Here is a 16,885-nt window from a genome sequence, read left to right on the forward strand (position 1 = left end):
TGGTCTTAAAAACTCAAACTACACACAGGTTTATACAGTAAATAAGGACATGGGGGGCCAGGGGTGTTTTTAAGGGGGGGGGGGGCAGCAAAAATACGCGGATTCTTAACATTCACGGGTATCTCTGTTACCTAACCCCCGCATATGTTAAGGGCCGACTGTACTCATTATTTATCTTATATTAAGATTTCTTAGGTAAAATTCATCTTCACTAATTGTTGGTTGAATGGATAGGTCGAGTGGTTAGAGGAAGTGGAAGAGACCCTCGAGGACAGTTCGTCTGTGACGGTGGAGTGTGTACGCAAACTCCTTGATTCAGGGATCTCCTTGCCTCCTCACCCACGGATTGAGAAGGCCATGGCTCAGTTGCAGCAGTTGCTCACAAACATGGAAACTTGGGAAGAGAAAGCTAGTCAAGCTCTGAATGCCAAGTAAGCTTTGTTTTTTATAGATACATTCCATTTATATCAACTGCTAATACCCATCTTACTACAATCTATATTTTATTATTTTAAGTTACTCTTGATAATGAAGAATTAGTCAACTTTTTAATTATATGTATTTGGTGTAATATATTCTGAATATTGTTATGGAAATGATTCTGTGGGAAAAGAGTGTAATAAATGACAGAAAAAATAATGCAATAGACTTTTCCACTTGTGAATTAAGAGACTTGGCTTGCAATAGATTGCACAGTTGCCAGCAAAAGTTCTCCCACAGCCCTGATACACAGGGCTGTGGGAGAACTTTTGCTGGAAACTGTACATAAGAACTGCAGGTTAGGTAAATACAGGATTTTTTTGACATGATACGAAATTCCTTCTACAGACCAGGTATCAGTGTTAGTAAGGGTGAAGAGTTGGTGAAACAAGCCGAGGAAGTGCCTGCCCATCTCCCCAGTGTTGCTGCTCTGAAAGATGCTGTAAAACGAGCACGGGAGTGGACAAACAAGGTGACCATGTTGCAGAAGGGCGAAACAGCCCCACTTCTTGAGACTATAGAAGGATTAGTTTCTCGAGGCCGTCCGGTATCCTTGCACCTGGAACTGTTGGCCGAGCTAGAGGAGAATGTTGCTTCTGCACATGCGTGGTTGGAGAAGACAGCTCGTACATTCCTCAAGAAAAATTCCCATCTCACCCTACTCGAGGTAAATCATATATTCCTTGATGCTGTTTTAAGCCTATTCCTACTAAATGTAGGTTAGCTGAAATCCACCTTTGGATTGTACTACAATATTTTTACCAGACCTACCCTTCTCATTCTTTCATATCCATATCTCACCATTATATCAGATTGTTTTTTTGCCATTATAATATAAGATTTTTATGTACGGTTAGATATTTGTTTTTATATTTTGTATTTCCCTTTCATTATGTTTTAGAAAGTAAATTCTTATAAGAAACTTTGAGCTGTAAGATTTAGCATATGGTGGACTATATTGCAAAATAGGGCATGTGATGTAACAGATTCAAGTCATAGATGAATAGGTTAAAGATTAAAGTACCCGAGGGATATTACTATCCTGAAATTAATGTTTGTAATAATTGCTGTTGACATTTACTCTCTACTTCAGGTATTGGTACCAAGAACAGACATTGGGGTAGTGTCTGGCAAGCGGAAACGGGTCAAGCGAGAAGAGATGTCTGCACAACAACAGCAGGCTCAGCTCTTAGATATAACCCTCGAGGACGCAGCAAACCCAGCAACAGTTGTCAAGGCTTTTAAGGTTTGTTATAAGTAGGGCCCGGATGTTTAGGCACTAAAAAACTTCAAAATAGGCAGGCAAAAAGGGCAAAATAAAGTGGCAAAATAGGCATTAAAAGGCATTTATTCCCAGAGCCATTATAGAAATAAAACTAGAAATATAACTTGAGTACATAAGTTCCATAACTAATTCTTCCTTAAAGTAGACTCGCTCGGGATTTGCTGTTTTGTGTATTTTTCCAAGAATAACTTCAGAGACTTGTTCTCCAGCTTCCACAACAGAATACCAGCATCAACAAAGGCTTTACACAGATCTAATGAAAAGGTAGACTTGCGGCTGGAGGATGCACTGAATGTAGTCAGCAGACTCGTTTGCTGGCTTTCTGGTTTCGTTTTCTGAGCAGCAGTTTGATGTTTAGCAGTCTGCACATGCTGCGGAACAAAGTACTTTTTCTCGAAATTGACTGCTTTTTCACAGACTTTGCAAAATAGCACTGATCCATCAGTGGAAAAAAGTCACATCCAAATTCCCGAACAAGCTCATTCAACTTCTTGCCAGATGGTGCACTAACTTGGGCATTTTTACTTTTTTAGAGCGCTGCCCTCAGCAGTCAGGTCTGCTGTTAGCCTAGTACTGTACTGAGGCAGTGCGTCGACTCATATACGTCTCGTGCCGACAAAAGCAGTGTTGCCAAGTTTTATGGGTGTGGTTTGCCAAGTTTTATGGTGTTCCGAAACTTTAATTTCGTGTTTGGAGTGTTACTTTGTGGAAAGATGTGCAAAAAAGCACAATAGGCTACTATTTAGTAGAATAGGCATCATCACTCGCAATTCCCTAAAAAAGGCATTTTAGGGCATTTTGCCTAAACATCCGGGCTCTAGTTGTAAGTACTGTATTTAGAATAGAGCATTTAGAGGTCTTAACTGCAGCTTTATTTATTGACAAGTTAGCTATGCAACTTTTTCTTTTTTTTTCATTGGTTGCTTAATCATCTTCCATTCTGCAATTCTTCTCCCAGATCAGGAAGGGGGAAACCGCTCTCTTTTATCCCGAGTTGTGTTACCCAAGGGTGCCTGTCTGTGATCATTAGTTTGTAAAATAAGCTTATCCAACAATTTTAACAGAAATTTAAAAACTTCTCAGATGTGGCGAGTATAGATGGATGATATGAATTTGTAACAATAGTTATACAGTAATGTACTCAGGTTATTATTAGCAGTTATGGTCTGTTTTCACTCCAGAAGCCACAGTTGTTAGGGATATGTAATTTTCAGATGAGTTTAACACTATTTGGGTTACTGTGGAATTATTTATTGTGTTCTGTGTAAAAGTTCCTCGGTGCTTGATGGGATTTTCACACGCCAACTATGAGAGAAATATTTTATATGCTGTAAGTTGAATTGGTCGAACAGTACAGTATATATTTTTCATGTTTCTTAGTTATAGTCAGTGTGTAAAATGTTTATTGCATGTTTGTTATCTACAGTATTGTTTACTAGGCTTTGCTTCAACAGGAATGTGAAGAACGAGAGCTAGGAGCCATGAGAGCGCTGAGGGCTCATAATCGCAATAAGCGTGATGGTGAATCCCCACAAGAAGGAGCCACCTTCTGTTTGTGCCATAAGCCCCCACAACCAAATATGCTCACTTGTTCCTTATGCCTGGACCTGTTTCACAGTATGTTTTTTATGAATTACACTTTTATCTTTCAAGTTTTATTGCTTAATATTATGATAATTGAAAAAATTATTTAAAGTGAATGGTGTAAAAATTCATTACTTTATAAAAAATTTCCCTTGTATATGAGTGCTCATGTAACATTTATGCTCCACTTCATTTTTGCCCCCACACTTTTTCATCCTCTTCCATTATGTCTTATCCCTCCCCTTCACCATCCTCCTCTACATGGTCTTTTTCTTCCTAATTGGTGTCCTCCACTGCTATATTATTCTTGGCTTTTCAACTTGTTAAATTATTTCAGGTGGATGTGTTCCTTCTTCACATCGGAGTAAAGTAAAACTCAGCAATGAAGGTCGATTTTTGTGTCCCTCTTGTGAACGTTCTCGGCGACCACGGCTTGAGACGATTCTTGCTCTCCTTGTTTCTCTCCAAAAGTTGCCAGTCAGGTGAGTCTAGGTTTTTAAGTTCCTGCAGTCAAATTAAGAAACGCACTATACAAGGAAAAAAAAGTAGTTGGCAACACTGTCTGTAGGTGTCTAGATTAGAGCAACACCTGATGCTTTTTATCCTTCCACATTTTGTCTCGGCACTTCCCTAAACTTTTCGTGGGGAATGTATTGATTCTGCACCAAGCCTCATCCAGATGTGTTTCCCATATGTTGTGCCCAGTATGAAGTTACTTCACCAATTAGAGAACTTAACTGGAAAGTTTACTGGAACTGAATCTTGGTAATTTCGTGTCATATGCTAAATTCAGGATGATTTGTGAGAGGTCAAGGTTGCAGACAAGGTTTGAAGTACAATATAGGAAAAAAGAGGTGGTGGTCTTTATTCATTCTTCCTCTGTGTCACCAACTTATATAGTAGTCTGCCAAATCAACTCCCTGAAAATATAGATTTATTATTTGAACATTTGATAACTTTAAAAGAAACATTATTAGGAAAACTGCACATTAAATTTCATTTGTAATCTAATTCTTGTAACTGTGTACTGAAAATTTTCTTCAGTGATATTTCCTCTTACGTAGCACATTTAGCTAACTTCCACACCCCAGGGATGGAAGGCTCTTGGAAAGTTCAGTTTTTTTACAGTTCTCATTTTTGTTTCTTTTATCTTCAGATTGCCTGAAGCTGAAGCCCTACAGTGCCTGACAGAGCGGGGTATGTCATGGCAAGACAGAGCTCGACAGCTGATGAAAACAGATGAGCTGACTGCTGCTTTGGGGAAGTTATCAGTATTTTCACAAAAGCTTATTGAAGCTCAGGCCAAACAGCATAAACCATTTTCACCACAAGTACAGGATGTGAGTACAGTACTATAATAAGTTTATTTATATTAGTTTTCTTTTTCATATTTCTTTACATCAATCTTCAATCAGAACAAGATGACACCTTCACTCTTTCAACTGCTTAAGAATATTCAGGTGACAATGACTCGACAACAGTTACTTGAAACAGAAACCAGACATGCTTTTTTAATTTTATCAACACGGGTACAGCAGATGCCAGCTTTCAATTCTTGAATGGTATGATGTCTGCTGGAAACTATTTTGCTTTTTGTGTTTATTTCTGTTTGCATATGATTTTCTAACATTCTTCTTGCTATAAGACCTGCTTTTTGTCATCCATGGCATGTTTGTGCATGACTTTGATTGCAAAAGTTAACAGAAATTGTGTGGGTTAGCAGAAACCCAGCTATGTATGCTCTGTTAAAACCCAGAAGGGAGTGTTGTTTTTAAAATAAAATAAAAAAGTGTTTATCAATCCATAAAAAAGTTAGTCTGAAAAGATAAGGGTCTTTATCAATGCAGTTTACAATGTTGGACTTCAGAGAACTCTTCTTGAAATCAAGACACTGTACAGCTAAGGAAGTGTTTAGATGCCTTTCTGCCCTGCCCTGTCTCCCCAGTTTATTAGCCTTCCCCAGCTGGAAGTAGAGGGTTTTTTCTGGGGGGAGGGGGGATGTTTTATCTCTAAAACTACAGTACTTTGCTGATCCCTGAAATTTTGAGATGAAGCAACTTAAATGAGATAAAGAGACGATTTCCAGAAGAAACTCCAGCCACTAGGTCGAAAACCAAAAGATATGTTGACGACACTTCAAAGGGATTTATGTAGTCAATAAGACAAAGTGCAGACCTGAATATGAATTGTCAAAGATTAATGTTACAGCTGATGGTCAGAATTCAAAACAGTTATGAGTATGTTTTGCATTGATATAGATACTTTGATAAGACTTCACCTGAAAACGTTACCCTCATTTATACTGGGGGGTTGGGTTTATAGAAAGGGTTGGAATAAACAGGCAAAAATAGTATAAATGAAGATAGGTTTCCACAGTAAAAGAGGTTTATGTTCCCAGCCATAGACCCTTTTTGGTGATGATTCTGTATTGTTACTGTTTCAAGTTTTCATGAACAGTAAAAATTTATACTATGATCATATTTTTAATGCATGTGCTGATATGGATATTAGTATGGGTACTTTAATTCAGGGATGTGGTTATACACTGTCTAGACATTCATTAGTAAAGGTGTTAAGTACCGTAGTTAATACCGTATCTGGTGGGTTTATATTGAATAGAAAGAAGTTAATGTATTCATAATATTAATAATTTTTTTTAAACAAATGTACAAGGGAGGATAGAAGCATGTGAACTTAAGATCATTGGTGAGTATGTACACATACCTAATAACACAGTCTGGTTACCAAACACAGTACTGTACTAAGAAATGCTAATACTGTACTGTGTATTAGAGTTTCTTCGTGCCATTTCTTGTTGAAATTTATTGATCCAAATGTGTTGGAGGGGATATTAGCATATATATTTTGATATTTTTTGAAGAAAAAATATTAATATACTTTTAGAGAGTATTAGTTCTGTCCAATACAAATACTGTACTGTTGTGGTCATCAAAGACAGTCTGGTTATTGGTCTGTATTCTACTCCATTGAAGTTTTACACAATAAGGCCTCATTAAGTAAAGTACCCCCCCCCCCATAAGCCATGTAATTTATTCAGTGAAACTGTATTAACTAAAGAAATGGTATAATTTTCAACCCAATGAATGGTGTGTTTTACCTTAGAAAAAGCAAAGCAAGGAGGCACCACTGTGTATGTTCAAATCATAATAATAATAATAATAATTAACGGTTTATTGAAAGAGCTTGGCAGCCAGAAGGCTGAAAATATACAGTTACATATTTGGGGAATGGGTTTCGAATTACAAATAATATACAAGTAACATAAGTGATACAAATAAGATATATAATAACTAGATGGGGAAAAGCTCAAACTAAAGGGCATTTCAACATAGTGACAGTGCAAGAAGTAGTATTTACTGGGAGTGAATACACTGGTTTATTACAAGTTGTTGATAATTTTTACAATGGTTGGGACTGGGCTGTTCTTATAGCGATCAGTTCGTGCATGTATGGGCTGGATGCGGTTGTGGTGTCGAACAGCAATTCTCGGGCTAGGGATCTCCGGTGGTAGTAGGAGCCGGTGTCGAGGATGGTGTAGAAGCTTCTTACCAAATTTGCAGATGAGGTCGTGGTGATGGTCAGTGAGAGTCGAAAGGGTCAGTGTGTTGAGCGCTTCTTGATATGTGGAGTAGGAAGGGGAGAGAATAATCTTGCATGCCCTCTTTTGCACTTTTTCTAGGTGTTTACGTTGTGTGGCATTTAGGGAGGAAGACCAGGTAGGGGAGGCATAGGTGAGCTTGGAAAGTATGAATGTTGTGTAAACACTGAGGAGCTCGGGTGCAGGAACTCCGAGGGACTTGAGTCGGCGGAGGAGGTGGAGACGGAAACTGGAGGATTTGACAACTTCCCTGATGTGTGGTTTCCAATTTAGTTTGTTGTCTATGGTGACGCCGAGGAGCTTCGTGGAATCTACAACCTGGAGTGTGTTCGGACCTAAAGTAATGGAAGGAGGTGGGACAATGTCGGAGGAGAGGTTGATGTGTATAACCATGGTCTTGGTAAGGTTGATGGTGACATGGTTGTTGGTGGCCCAGTTTTGGAGACTGTTCAATAAATCCTGAAGGTGCGGTATAGTCGGGAGCAGAATTGTTGACGCTGGTCCCAATGGTGGAGTCGTCGACATATTTCCAGCGAGCAGGGGTTTCTCTTAGGGCATCATATTCTAATGTAAATGAAAAGTGGGTGATAAAAGGTACAGTAAACCACATACATATGAATCCAGTTCCTTTGGAGCTTGTATGAACAAGGGGTAATGCAGAACAAATAATTCAAGGCTTGGTGTCAGAGGTCAGGGTTAAAGCTCATGGTCAGTTGTCAGACTTTTTTATGTATATACCAGTGTATACCATTAGTCTCTACTTTTAAGAAAATAAAGGCTTGTGTTTGCATTATCTTTCATCACTTATTACAAGTAATTAAGAGTTATGCATATTACCTTTCTCACAAAACTTTTAATTTCAGGAGAAAATGGAAGCTGATGAATCTACAAATGATGATTCATTGCTGAGTGAAGATGGAGAGAAGGAAAAAGAAAGTAAGGGAGACAGTGAATCCAAAATGGATATAGATGGGAACAAAAAATCTGAGGAGGGGAGCTGGGAGCATGCTTATTCTAGTAACAAACAAAACAGGGAAAAGAAATCTGAAGTCGATAAAGCACGATGGAATCGTCTTGTGGCTACCGTAATGGAAAACCACGATGACCCTCTGATTTCTCTTACCACAAACACACGGTCACAAGTACAAGACCTTTTAGTTGAGGGAGAACTTTTAGAAGTTAGTTTGGATGAAACAACACATTTGTGGAGAGTTTTGCAGGCTGCTAACCACCCTCCTGCCATGTTGGAAGATACTCTTTTATCCCTAAACTCTTCCAGCAACAGCAGTGAGGAAAACAAAGCTAAGAAGTCAGCTGCTAAAAAGCGCAAGTCTCAAGGGGAGGGGCAAGAGGATGCCCAGCCAAAGTCTCCCCATAAGTCTCCCATCAAGAAGACTAAAATTACAAAGGTTTGTCCTCCCACTATTGAGGGTAAGACTACTAAAGGAGTGGTAAAAAAGAAACTTAATATTACAAAGACTGGAGAAAAGAAAAAGAAAGAGGGAGGCCCAACAAACAAAGATGGTCCCAGGAAGAAAAACATGGGTGTTGGAAAAAAAAGAAAGATGCACTCTACCTCATCAAACAATTTACATAGTGATGATGATGATGATGATATTGATGAGGCATGTGCTGCAAGCAAGTGCCAGCATCCAGGAGGACAGAATGTCGATTGGGTACAGTGCGATGGGTGCGAGGGCTGGTTCCACTACATTTGTGTTGGGCTGAAGGCAGGCGACGTTCATGAAGATGAGGATTATATGTGCTTGAAGTGCACCACCAAACAACCTGCTTCCAAGGTAGGAGGCGATGATACCACATTCTAAAGGTCAAACAAGATTCTTGGTTAATTTTTTACATTAGGATTAGTAAGGAGTGGTCGCATTTGGTTCTTATGATTCCAAAGATTGTTTAATTTTGTTTCTTGCATCTTTATTTTCTTCAATAATAAAAGTACTTGTACTTTGGTTTAGGTTAATGCAGTGTATAATAAAAAAAAAAATTATGCACTGCACACAGCATGAAATGATATGTCACAAAACATTTGGTTTGGTTAATCTTCAGTACCTGTATGGACCAAAGCACTAGAAATTACTAAAAACCATGGACTAGAGAGAGAAAAAATATATTGGAAAACTTCTTGAGAGATCAAGATGACTTGTAGCATGTAAAGTTCATGGGGAAACTGATGTACCGTTAACTTGCAGCCAGGAGAGTTGACGGAAGAGGAGAGTGTGGACATCCTCCTCAGCCTAGCTACAAGCCTGCCGCCTAAGGAGTCACTTTCACAGAAGTAACATGTGCTACTCATTGACAAAGAAAGTAAATACTAATATACTCTTAACCTCAGACATCAAAAGTGCTGGCATGAGCTTATTAGTCCATGAAAATTTAAGTTGTTGATGTGACTGAATTGCAATGAAAAAATAAAGAAAATAACAACTTAGACTAGGATTAATTAGCTTTAAATTAAGCTAAATGTCCTAGTCATGGTTAAGAGGGATAGAAATGACTAGTTTTGTCATTGAAATAGAGGTGGAATTCATTTTGAATTTGAGGAATAAGTTGATGACTAATGTTGAAGTGTGTTGAAAACTAAATATCTGCTGTGTAATAAAGCAGATGATTTTTTTCTTAACCAGACAACCTGGGCTTATATAAGTATTATGACAATACCTTTTGGGGTGTTTTGATGAGGTATTTTATTCCAAACCAATGAATATTACTTGTTTTAGCTGTTAAGTGGACCTAGGTGAAACTTCAAATTTGTAAACTGGGCAAAAGCTGCCAGGTACTTTATGATTTATTATTTATTTGAAACTGAAGATTCATCTTGATATTTGTTAAACGTAGGCCAGGTCAAACGTTTAAATAGGTAGATCTGACACCATCACCTTCAAATATGGGCAAGAGTTAGTAGTAGAAAAAGTGCCCTTCAATACAAGTACTGTAGGTCCTTTGCAGAACCATAGTTCTCTTGTACAGCCAGTCTTTTTTTTTCTTTCTTTCTTTCTTTCATTTTGTAAGCACTCCATTGGGTGGGTTCACCTTTATGAGTATTAGACATTTTAAAAGGGTAACATAGCTTTGGTTCCTGTAAGAATATTTTCTTGCAAATAGTTTGTACAAAACCTTCTCTTATTGAAATGGATTATGCTGTAGATTATATGCTATATCCTATCCTTTTAAAATGTGCAATTGCAATATTTCCTTCTTTTTTCACATTAGTCATACCTCACTAAATCTTTTGCCTCAAACGTACAAATTCTTGTCCATCATGTCAAGTTCACCAACTTCATCGTAAATCATCATATTTTATTTAAGATGTTAAAGTTATAAAAACCTAGCATTATCCAGAGATACTTAAGTATTTTGCAAGTTTCTTCATTCATCAGTACATTTAATGGCTCCACTAGTCATTCACTTGAATGGGAAAATGTTTTGAATAGTTGACAAGCCAAATGAAATGTCCATAGAGCCTAATATTGTGTGGGAAGGTCTGTGGTGTACTTGGTATGATTATACTATAGATTTTGATTGTGCAAATCATGTGATATGAAGAAACAAGCAATTTTGATAACTAGAGTTTACCATGGTAGGCTTATAAGATTAAAGTAATATAGATGAAGTCTTATTTATTTACTAAAGTTCTCAGAACATGTCCAAAACTCTGAAGTGAAGTCTGCCATTACTAGTTCCTGGGGTCTTTCTTTCTTTTTCGAGTGATTGGACCCAGGGTGAATATCACTGAGGGTATATTCTAGCTGACTAGTTTTTAATTTTGATTGCTTCCCTGTCAGGACACCCCATGAATTGTGTAGAGAAGTATTAATACCGTATGTGTCAAATTACTTTACAAGGGAAAATTTATTAAAGACGAGTACGATAGAAAATAGCCTCGACCTCAAATAACTGTTAACACTTACCTTCATGACTTTAAAGTGCACTCTGCCCTCAGATTCACTATTGTGTGTGTCATTTATATGCATGGGTAAAAATTTTTGGTTCACAAGGATTGAAAAGTTCAGTATATAATTGATTTGGATGCTGAATAATTGTTCTCCAAAGTTCCCAATGGTGGACTTCATACATGACTAGTGTCACTTTTAAGCCTCTAGGTGCTTTTTTTTTTTTTTTTGCCGTCTCTCTCTCAACAAAGCATTAGTTATTTCACTCACTATCATTACCCCCACCCCCCATAACCCTCTTGCTGGGTTCTTGATCTCAGTTGCAACATAGACATGTCACTTGTTAGTGACTTGATCATTTAGCCACCCAATATGAGTTGCTTTCTCTTATGTACACATTGAGTATTATTATTATGATTGTAAATAGTGTACCACAACACCCCACATTGTATATTCCTTTTTGATTTTTTGTTTGATATGTTTTCCTTTAAATGTGCTTTATTGTGTTAAGGATATTTCACTTGTAAGACCAATCTGAGGGATAAACAGTACCCACCTGTTGACTAAATGTATGCCCATACACCAGACAAGTTTCCTCTGTTGTATACATTCAAATTTACAAATACTGTTTACCTTCTGAGGTCTCCTGTACTGAGTGTGCCTCCCTATGGCAAAAAAAAGAGGACAAATTGGTAATTAATTCCAAGTGCTCAGGTACCATATGGAGGAGAATTTTGTAATGGACATGGGCACATCACCACAGAAATATTTGATTTAATTCAGAGATTTTGCAGCCACTGGGCATGTTCTCATGTTTTTTAGGGGATATGTTCCATCAGTGACAGAAAGATAACCAGTGGATAATTCATATTTTTTTTCTACACCTTCACATGAAGATGTTACTGATTTGTGCCTCAATTTACCAGTGTACCTGTGTTAGTTTAGCTGCACTGCTCTTGGTATTAAAGAATACCTTGAAGGCTTCATGAGAATTTTTTTCTAATCTCCTAAATATATCAATACTGAATTACATTCATACACATAAAATTAAACAGTTTTAGGAGTTCAAAAAGATTCACTGCAACTCATTATTTTTTTAAGAAAACCATAATAGAGGTTATAAATGGCATTGTAGTACAGTATATCCTCAGATGTGCATGAAGGCTCCATGCCCTAAATCTTAAGTTTTTAGCAGATTTTAAAGTGAACCAAGTGTCTCACATAGAGAATAAATTTTTCTGGAATAAAACAATAGTAATTGCTTAAAGTTAAAAAAAAAAGTTCCATGAATGTGCAAGAAGGTACATGTATCATTTACTCCCTAACCAGGAAAGTAGATCTATTGAATTACACAACTGCACTGAGCATTCTAGAATCCTTAGCTCATTGGAGTTCATATAACATTGTTACATTCAGTGCCACCAAGACACAAACTCTTACTGTCTCCTGTAAAATAGATGATTTTCAGCCTCCTCTGTCATTCATTACTACCCACCAAAATCAGTACCCTTGGTAGCCTTGATATTATGGTAACTAATAATCACAAGAGGAATTTGAGGTGAAAATGGGGGTTCATCAAGGGTCTGTTGTGAGCCCCCTACTGTTTATCTTAGTGCTGGAGGGACTGTCGTGGGACTTTAGGACCGATATGCCCTGAGAGTTAATGCTGATTTCGTGTTGATAGCAGATTGTACTGAAGAGGGTACATAAGAGGTGCAGTGGTGTAAATGTCAGACAGCAGGATGTTGCCAACTTTAAGTGATCTTGAATGTGCAGTTATCAAGTGGCCTTAGCAAGGCAGGAAAAACTCATCATTGGGGATATATTCCTGGACTGTTTTGACCTGCAATGTTACCTGGGTGACCTGACCAGTGCTGAAGCTAGTTCACTTACAAGCATCAGGAGTAGTTGGAAGAAGATTAGGGAGTTGCTGCCTTTATTGACGGTAAGAGGACCTTCCCTTCACATAAAGGAAAGATTTATGCAACTGGTGTCATAGTGTGATGTTGTATGATGGTGAAACTTGTAGGCTTGAATGAGCTAAATGAAAATTGTGATGTGTAATGTGACAAAGATCGGAAAACTTGATCAGAGGTAAGAGGTGGCTGGGTATTGAGAGCATTGGCAAACTTTTATATAGAGGCAGTTTGAAATGGTTTGGTCATGTGGAGAGAATGAATGTGACCAACTGGGTTTCATATTTCAGACTTGTCCTGAGTTTCCTTTTGATATATCTTCTTACACAATACAACAGCTACGTCTGGCCTCACATGGAATATTGTTCTCACATGTGGTGTGGTGTTTCAGTCCTCAATCTTATTGGACAAAATACAATCTAAACCTATTTGCCTTTTCAATGAAAAGTACAGTGCTCCTTTCTGTGTACATCTTCATGTCAGATGGTGTTTTATGATGTGTTCATTCACTTTTTCACTGTTATTTTTATGGTGAAAGTGCCAATGAAATCTAAAGCCATCACCCCCCCCCCCCCTTTTTTCACCATAATAATCCACAATATTTTTGGAAATTCATGCTTGAATTCTGGGTATGTTTCTTATTAATTATATTGCTCCTCAGGGGGCACACATGTGTCCTTACCTTAGGTGTAAAAAAAAAAAAAAATTAAGTTTAACCTGACCTCTAAAAAGTAGAGTAAGTACTGTATCCTGCTAGTGTTGGCATCTACTGGTAATGACAGCTGATTTAGTTTTTATAATTTAATATTTTTTAGATTCATCATGGCTTGATACATATCTTACACACACCTATATTATTCCAAATTCTGGTATTTTGGCATGGTTTCATTTTGACAGTCTCCTACCTTTGTGTACATGAACCCCAGAACATTTATCAAGGTCAATGCATGACTTTTAGAGTTGGCTGCAAGAGACTGTGCACCAGGGAAAGCTGCCATCAGGCAACCTCAGCTAACCCATACAAGTGTGGAAAATGGCTGTGAAATGATAATGGCTAACCGTGAAATGTTTATACGTACTGTATTCACCTCCATTACCAACAAGTGCCTCAGTCTGGATTATTTTACTACTTTGAATGGTATCTCTTACTCTTGGTCATGAATGCAGACGGGCAGAAAATTTTCCTGCATCCACGCTTGGAATGCATGCATGTGTACATATTTATTTGTGAATGTGTGTGTTGGGTTTTCCCTGTACACACATGATTCAGTATGCTTGTCTTTTTGTATGTGCATCAGGCATAGCATGTAGTACAGGAGGTGGTATTTATGATGGTGAATGAACCTTACGACCTGCTGCTCTGTTGCCAGCAGTACTAGCTTCAGGGTCACTCCTCCCCCAGTCAACTACACTGTACTTCTGTGGCCCTGGCCCTCCTATCACACTTTATAGCTGTACTGTATAACCGTCAGCCAAATTTGCCGCTGGGGCTGTAAGTTCTGGTTAAAAATTTATAATAAGAAATTGTCAATGTTTCTGTATGTACCAATGCTAACAACACCTACTTTTACCACCCTTCCCAACTTTCTTGAAAAGGGAATCTCAAAGGAAAAAGTAATTTGACTTACCATTTATTTGGTCCTGTGCAACTAATTATCACTTAAGTTACATAGATCAAAATAATCTAGAATGATGGATAGTATCAATATTGGCTGAAATTATGCCGTCACTCAAGGGTCCATTATCACCATCTACATGTCTTGTCTGGTTCAATTTTTTTTAAACAGGTGAGCTTTTCTCAATGCCCTTGTTTTAATAAGGTTTGTTTTGTTGCATAAAGCTATATGCCATGAATGCTTCATCGTCAAGGTTGCAAATGATTCTCAGATGATTGAAATTGAATTTTATAAATAATTTTTAATTACATTGTCAGTGCATTTTACACAATCTTAAAAATTCAATTAAAATGTTTTCACTCTTACTTTAATAATTAATTTTACATGCTTGTAATGGTTGCCTATATGTAATGGTAATGTGGGGATAGCACATAATATACAATAGAACCTAAACAGTTTCATCACAATATATACAGTTACATAACATTAAACAACAATATGCTATAGGATACTGTACCCTACTATTAAACATTACAATTTAAAGCTAAGCATATGTAATCATATAATTAATTTTTTTTTTTTAAATAACAGCAGACTTCGCATTTCATCCGTGCTACATAGCAACTCGGATAAATCAATAATAAGCAAACCAAGAACGATATTGAACATGCCACACATTGAAACTAAAATTGCAAACAAAATAATATCTTAAATAACAAAAGAATGAAAATAAGCAAAGTATTAATTGTACAGTACTGTACAGGGAAAGATTTACTAATACGTACAGTAGTACATGTACTGTACTATACAGTGGTCCCTCGGTTAACGAGCACAATTCGTTCCAGAAGGTTGCTCGTTAACCAAAACCATTGTTTCAATGGGTTTTTGGGAAATTGGTTCCAGCTCACCGAAAATTGCCTAAAGTCAACAAAAAAGGTAGTAAAGTACACTTACTTTGAGGTGTGTATGTAGAAGGCTCCTGGATGATGATGGTGATAATGGGAATTAGAATGGGGGTGGAGGAGAAGGGAGAAAAGAAGGCATTGGGGTGGAAGAGAAGTCACCCCATGGTGCCATTTCACCCATAAAATTTTAGTTCACTTGGTGTAATTCAAGATTATTTTCTTTAAATCAACACTGCACTGCATTATATATTGTCAATATGTAAATAAATTTCAAATTGACCAATAATTTGCTTGGAAACAGAAAAAAGCATTTATGTTTAAGAGAGACTGAAGCAAGATGTTACCTCCACTGAAAAGACAGAGACTGATGCCTGTATAGTGTGTTGACAGGCTGTTTGGCACGCAAAAAACTAGCTACCTATACGTACTTCAATTATGTTCAATAATTGTTAAAATGACTAAGAAAATTTATATAAAACTTTTAAAATTATTGAATAGTACAAACTTCTTGATATTTACTAAAATAGTAAGGAATTTAAGCCCTAGAACTGATTACTGTATTGGCAGACTAATACTACAGCTGGTGGATCGCCAAATGCAAGCGAAAACACGTGGAGGGGCGCTCGTTAAAAATTCGGTAATCGAGGAAATGCTCGTTAACTGAAGTTAAGAATGTTATGGAAGGTAATTCGTTAACCGAGGGATCACTGTATTACCTCTACTGTGCAGTATCCGCAGATAAGCTTTTCATTAATTCTACAGTACACTGATAATTTTCCAAAACTGTAAATATAAGAACTTTCAAATTCAGTATTGTATAGCATTGTTCTGTTACAGAAAATTATGATTTATGTATTGTAACTATAAAAATTTTTTAATTTGCAGTCTTAATGTTTTGTGTGTAGTAACTTTTGTATGGGGAAGTACATGCAGTAATTAAGGTTTCTGATTTATTAATGTCCAAGAAGTATTAACAGCTTTCCTTCTTGTCATATTACAGTACAGTACTGTACACAGGCAACAAGTATTAACAGATGAACTACGGCTCAGATTGCCTGTTTAAATTACCGGGTAAACTTAGTGATAGAAACAAAACGTATTGGCTGCTATAAACATGAAAATAGTGTACTGTCAAGAATAGAATGGTCATATATATATAGAGATTCAGTGATGAGGTATAATGCAAGAATTTTGTAAAGTGCACCATGCCACTGCACTACATCTAAGTGGTTGTTGTATACTTTAAGTAATTTATTATTCCTGTATTTATGGATAATTAATATTATTTTAGTAATAAGTATGATTGGTTATCAAATTTAAATGAATAGTGATCTTATCTAAATTTAATTATAATGTACGTACATACTGAATTAAACAAATTAGTCGTTCTTGCTTAACCGCGTCATATTTACCATCTTTCCGATTACTGAATCAGATGCCTCCTTTCAGCTAGCATATACTTGTTGACAGTTTATCAACGTTAAGGAATCATTTAAGCATCATCGTATTTTCAATCATTTATGGTGCATGTGATGCAAAGTTGTGAATTTCCTCAGCTGACTTCCTCACTGT

General features: G+C 37.1%; 1 protein-coding gene across 4 annotated transcripts in view; it reads left to right on the top strand.

Moving 5' to 3' along the window:
* Positions 1 to 10,596, top strand: part of LOC121869378 (lysine-specific demethylase 5A-like) — a 37,530-nt gene extending 26,934 nt beyond the window's left edge. For all 4 annotated transcript variants that reach the window (XM_042370724.1, XM_042370725.1, XM_042370726.1 and 1 more), the window contains 8 exons: positions 235 to 431; positions 829 to 1,147; positions 1,574 to 1,726; positions 3,220 to 3,382; positions 3,687 to 3,831; positions 4,506 to 4,689; positions 7,832 to 8,767; positions 9,176 to 10,596. In XM_042370724.1, coding sequence (XP_042226658.1) covers positions 235 to 431; positions 829 to 1,147; positions 1,574 to 1,726; positions 3,220 to 3,382; positions 3,687 to 3,831; positions 4,506 to 4,689; positions 7,832 to 8,767; positions 9,176 to 9,265 — 2,187 coding nt within the window. In that variant the 3' untranslated portion in view covers positions 9,266 to 10,596. The remainder of the gene's footprint in view (positions 1 to 234; positions 432 to 828; positions 1,148 to 1,573; positions 1,727 to 3,219; positions 3,383 to 3,686; positions 3,832 to 4,505; positions 4,690 to 7,831; positions 8,768 to 9,175) is intronic.
* The last annotated feature ends 6,289 nt before the right edge of the window (positions 10,597 to 16,885 follow it).

Source organism: Homarus americanus, unplaced genomic scaffold (assembly GCF_018991925.1).
Source record: "Homarus americanus isolate GMGI-L3 unplaced genomic scaffold, GMGI_Hamer_2.0 scaffold36734, whole genome shotgun sequence".
NCBI classification, from domain to species: domain Eukaryota; kingdom Metazoa; phylum Arthropoda; class Malacostraca; order Decapoda; family Nephropidae; genus Homarus; species Homarus americanus.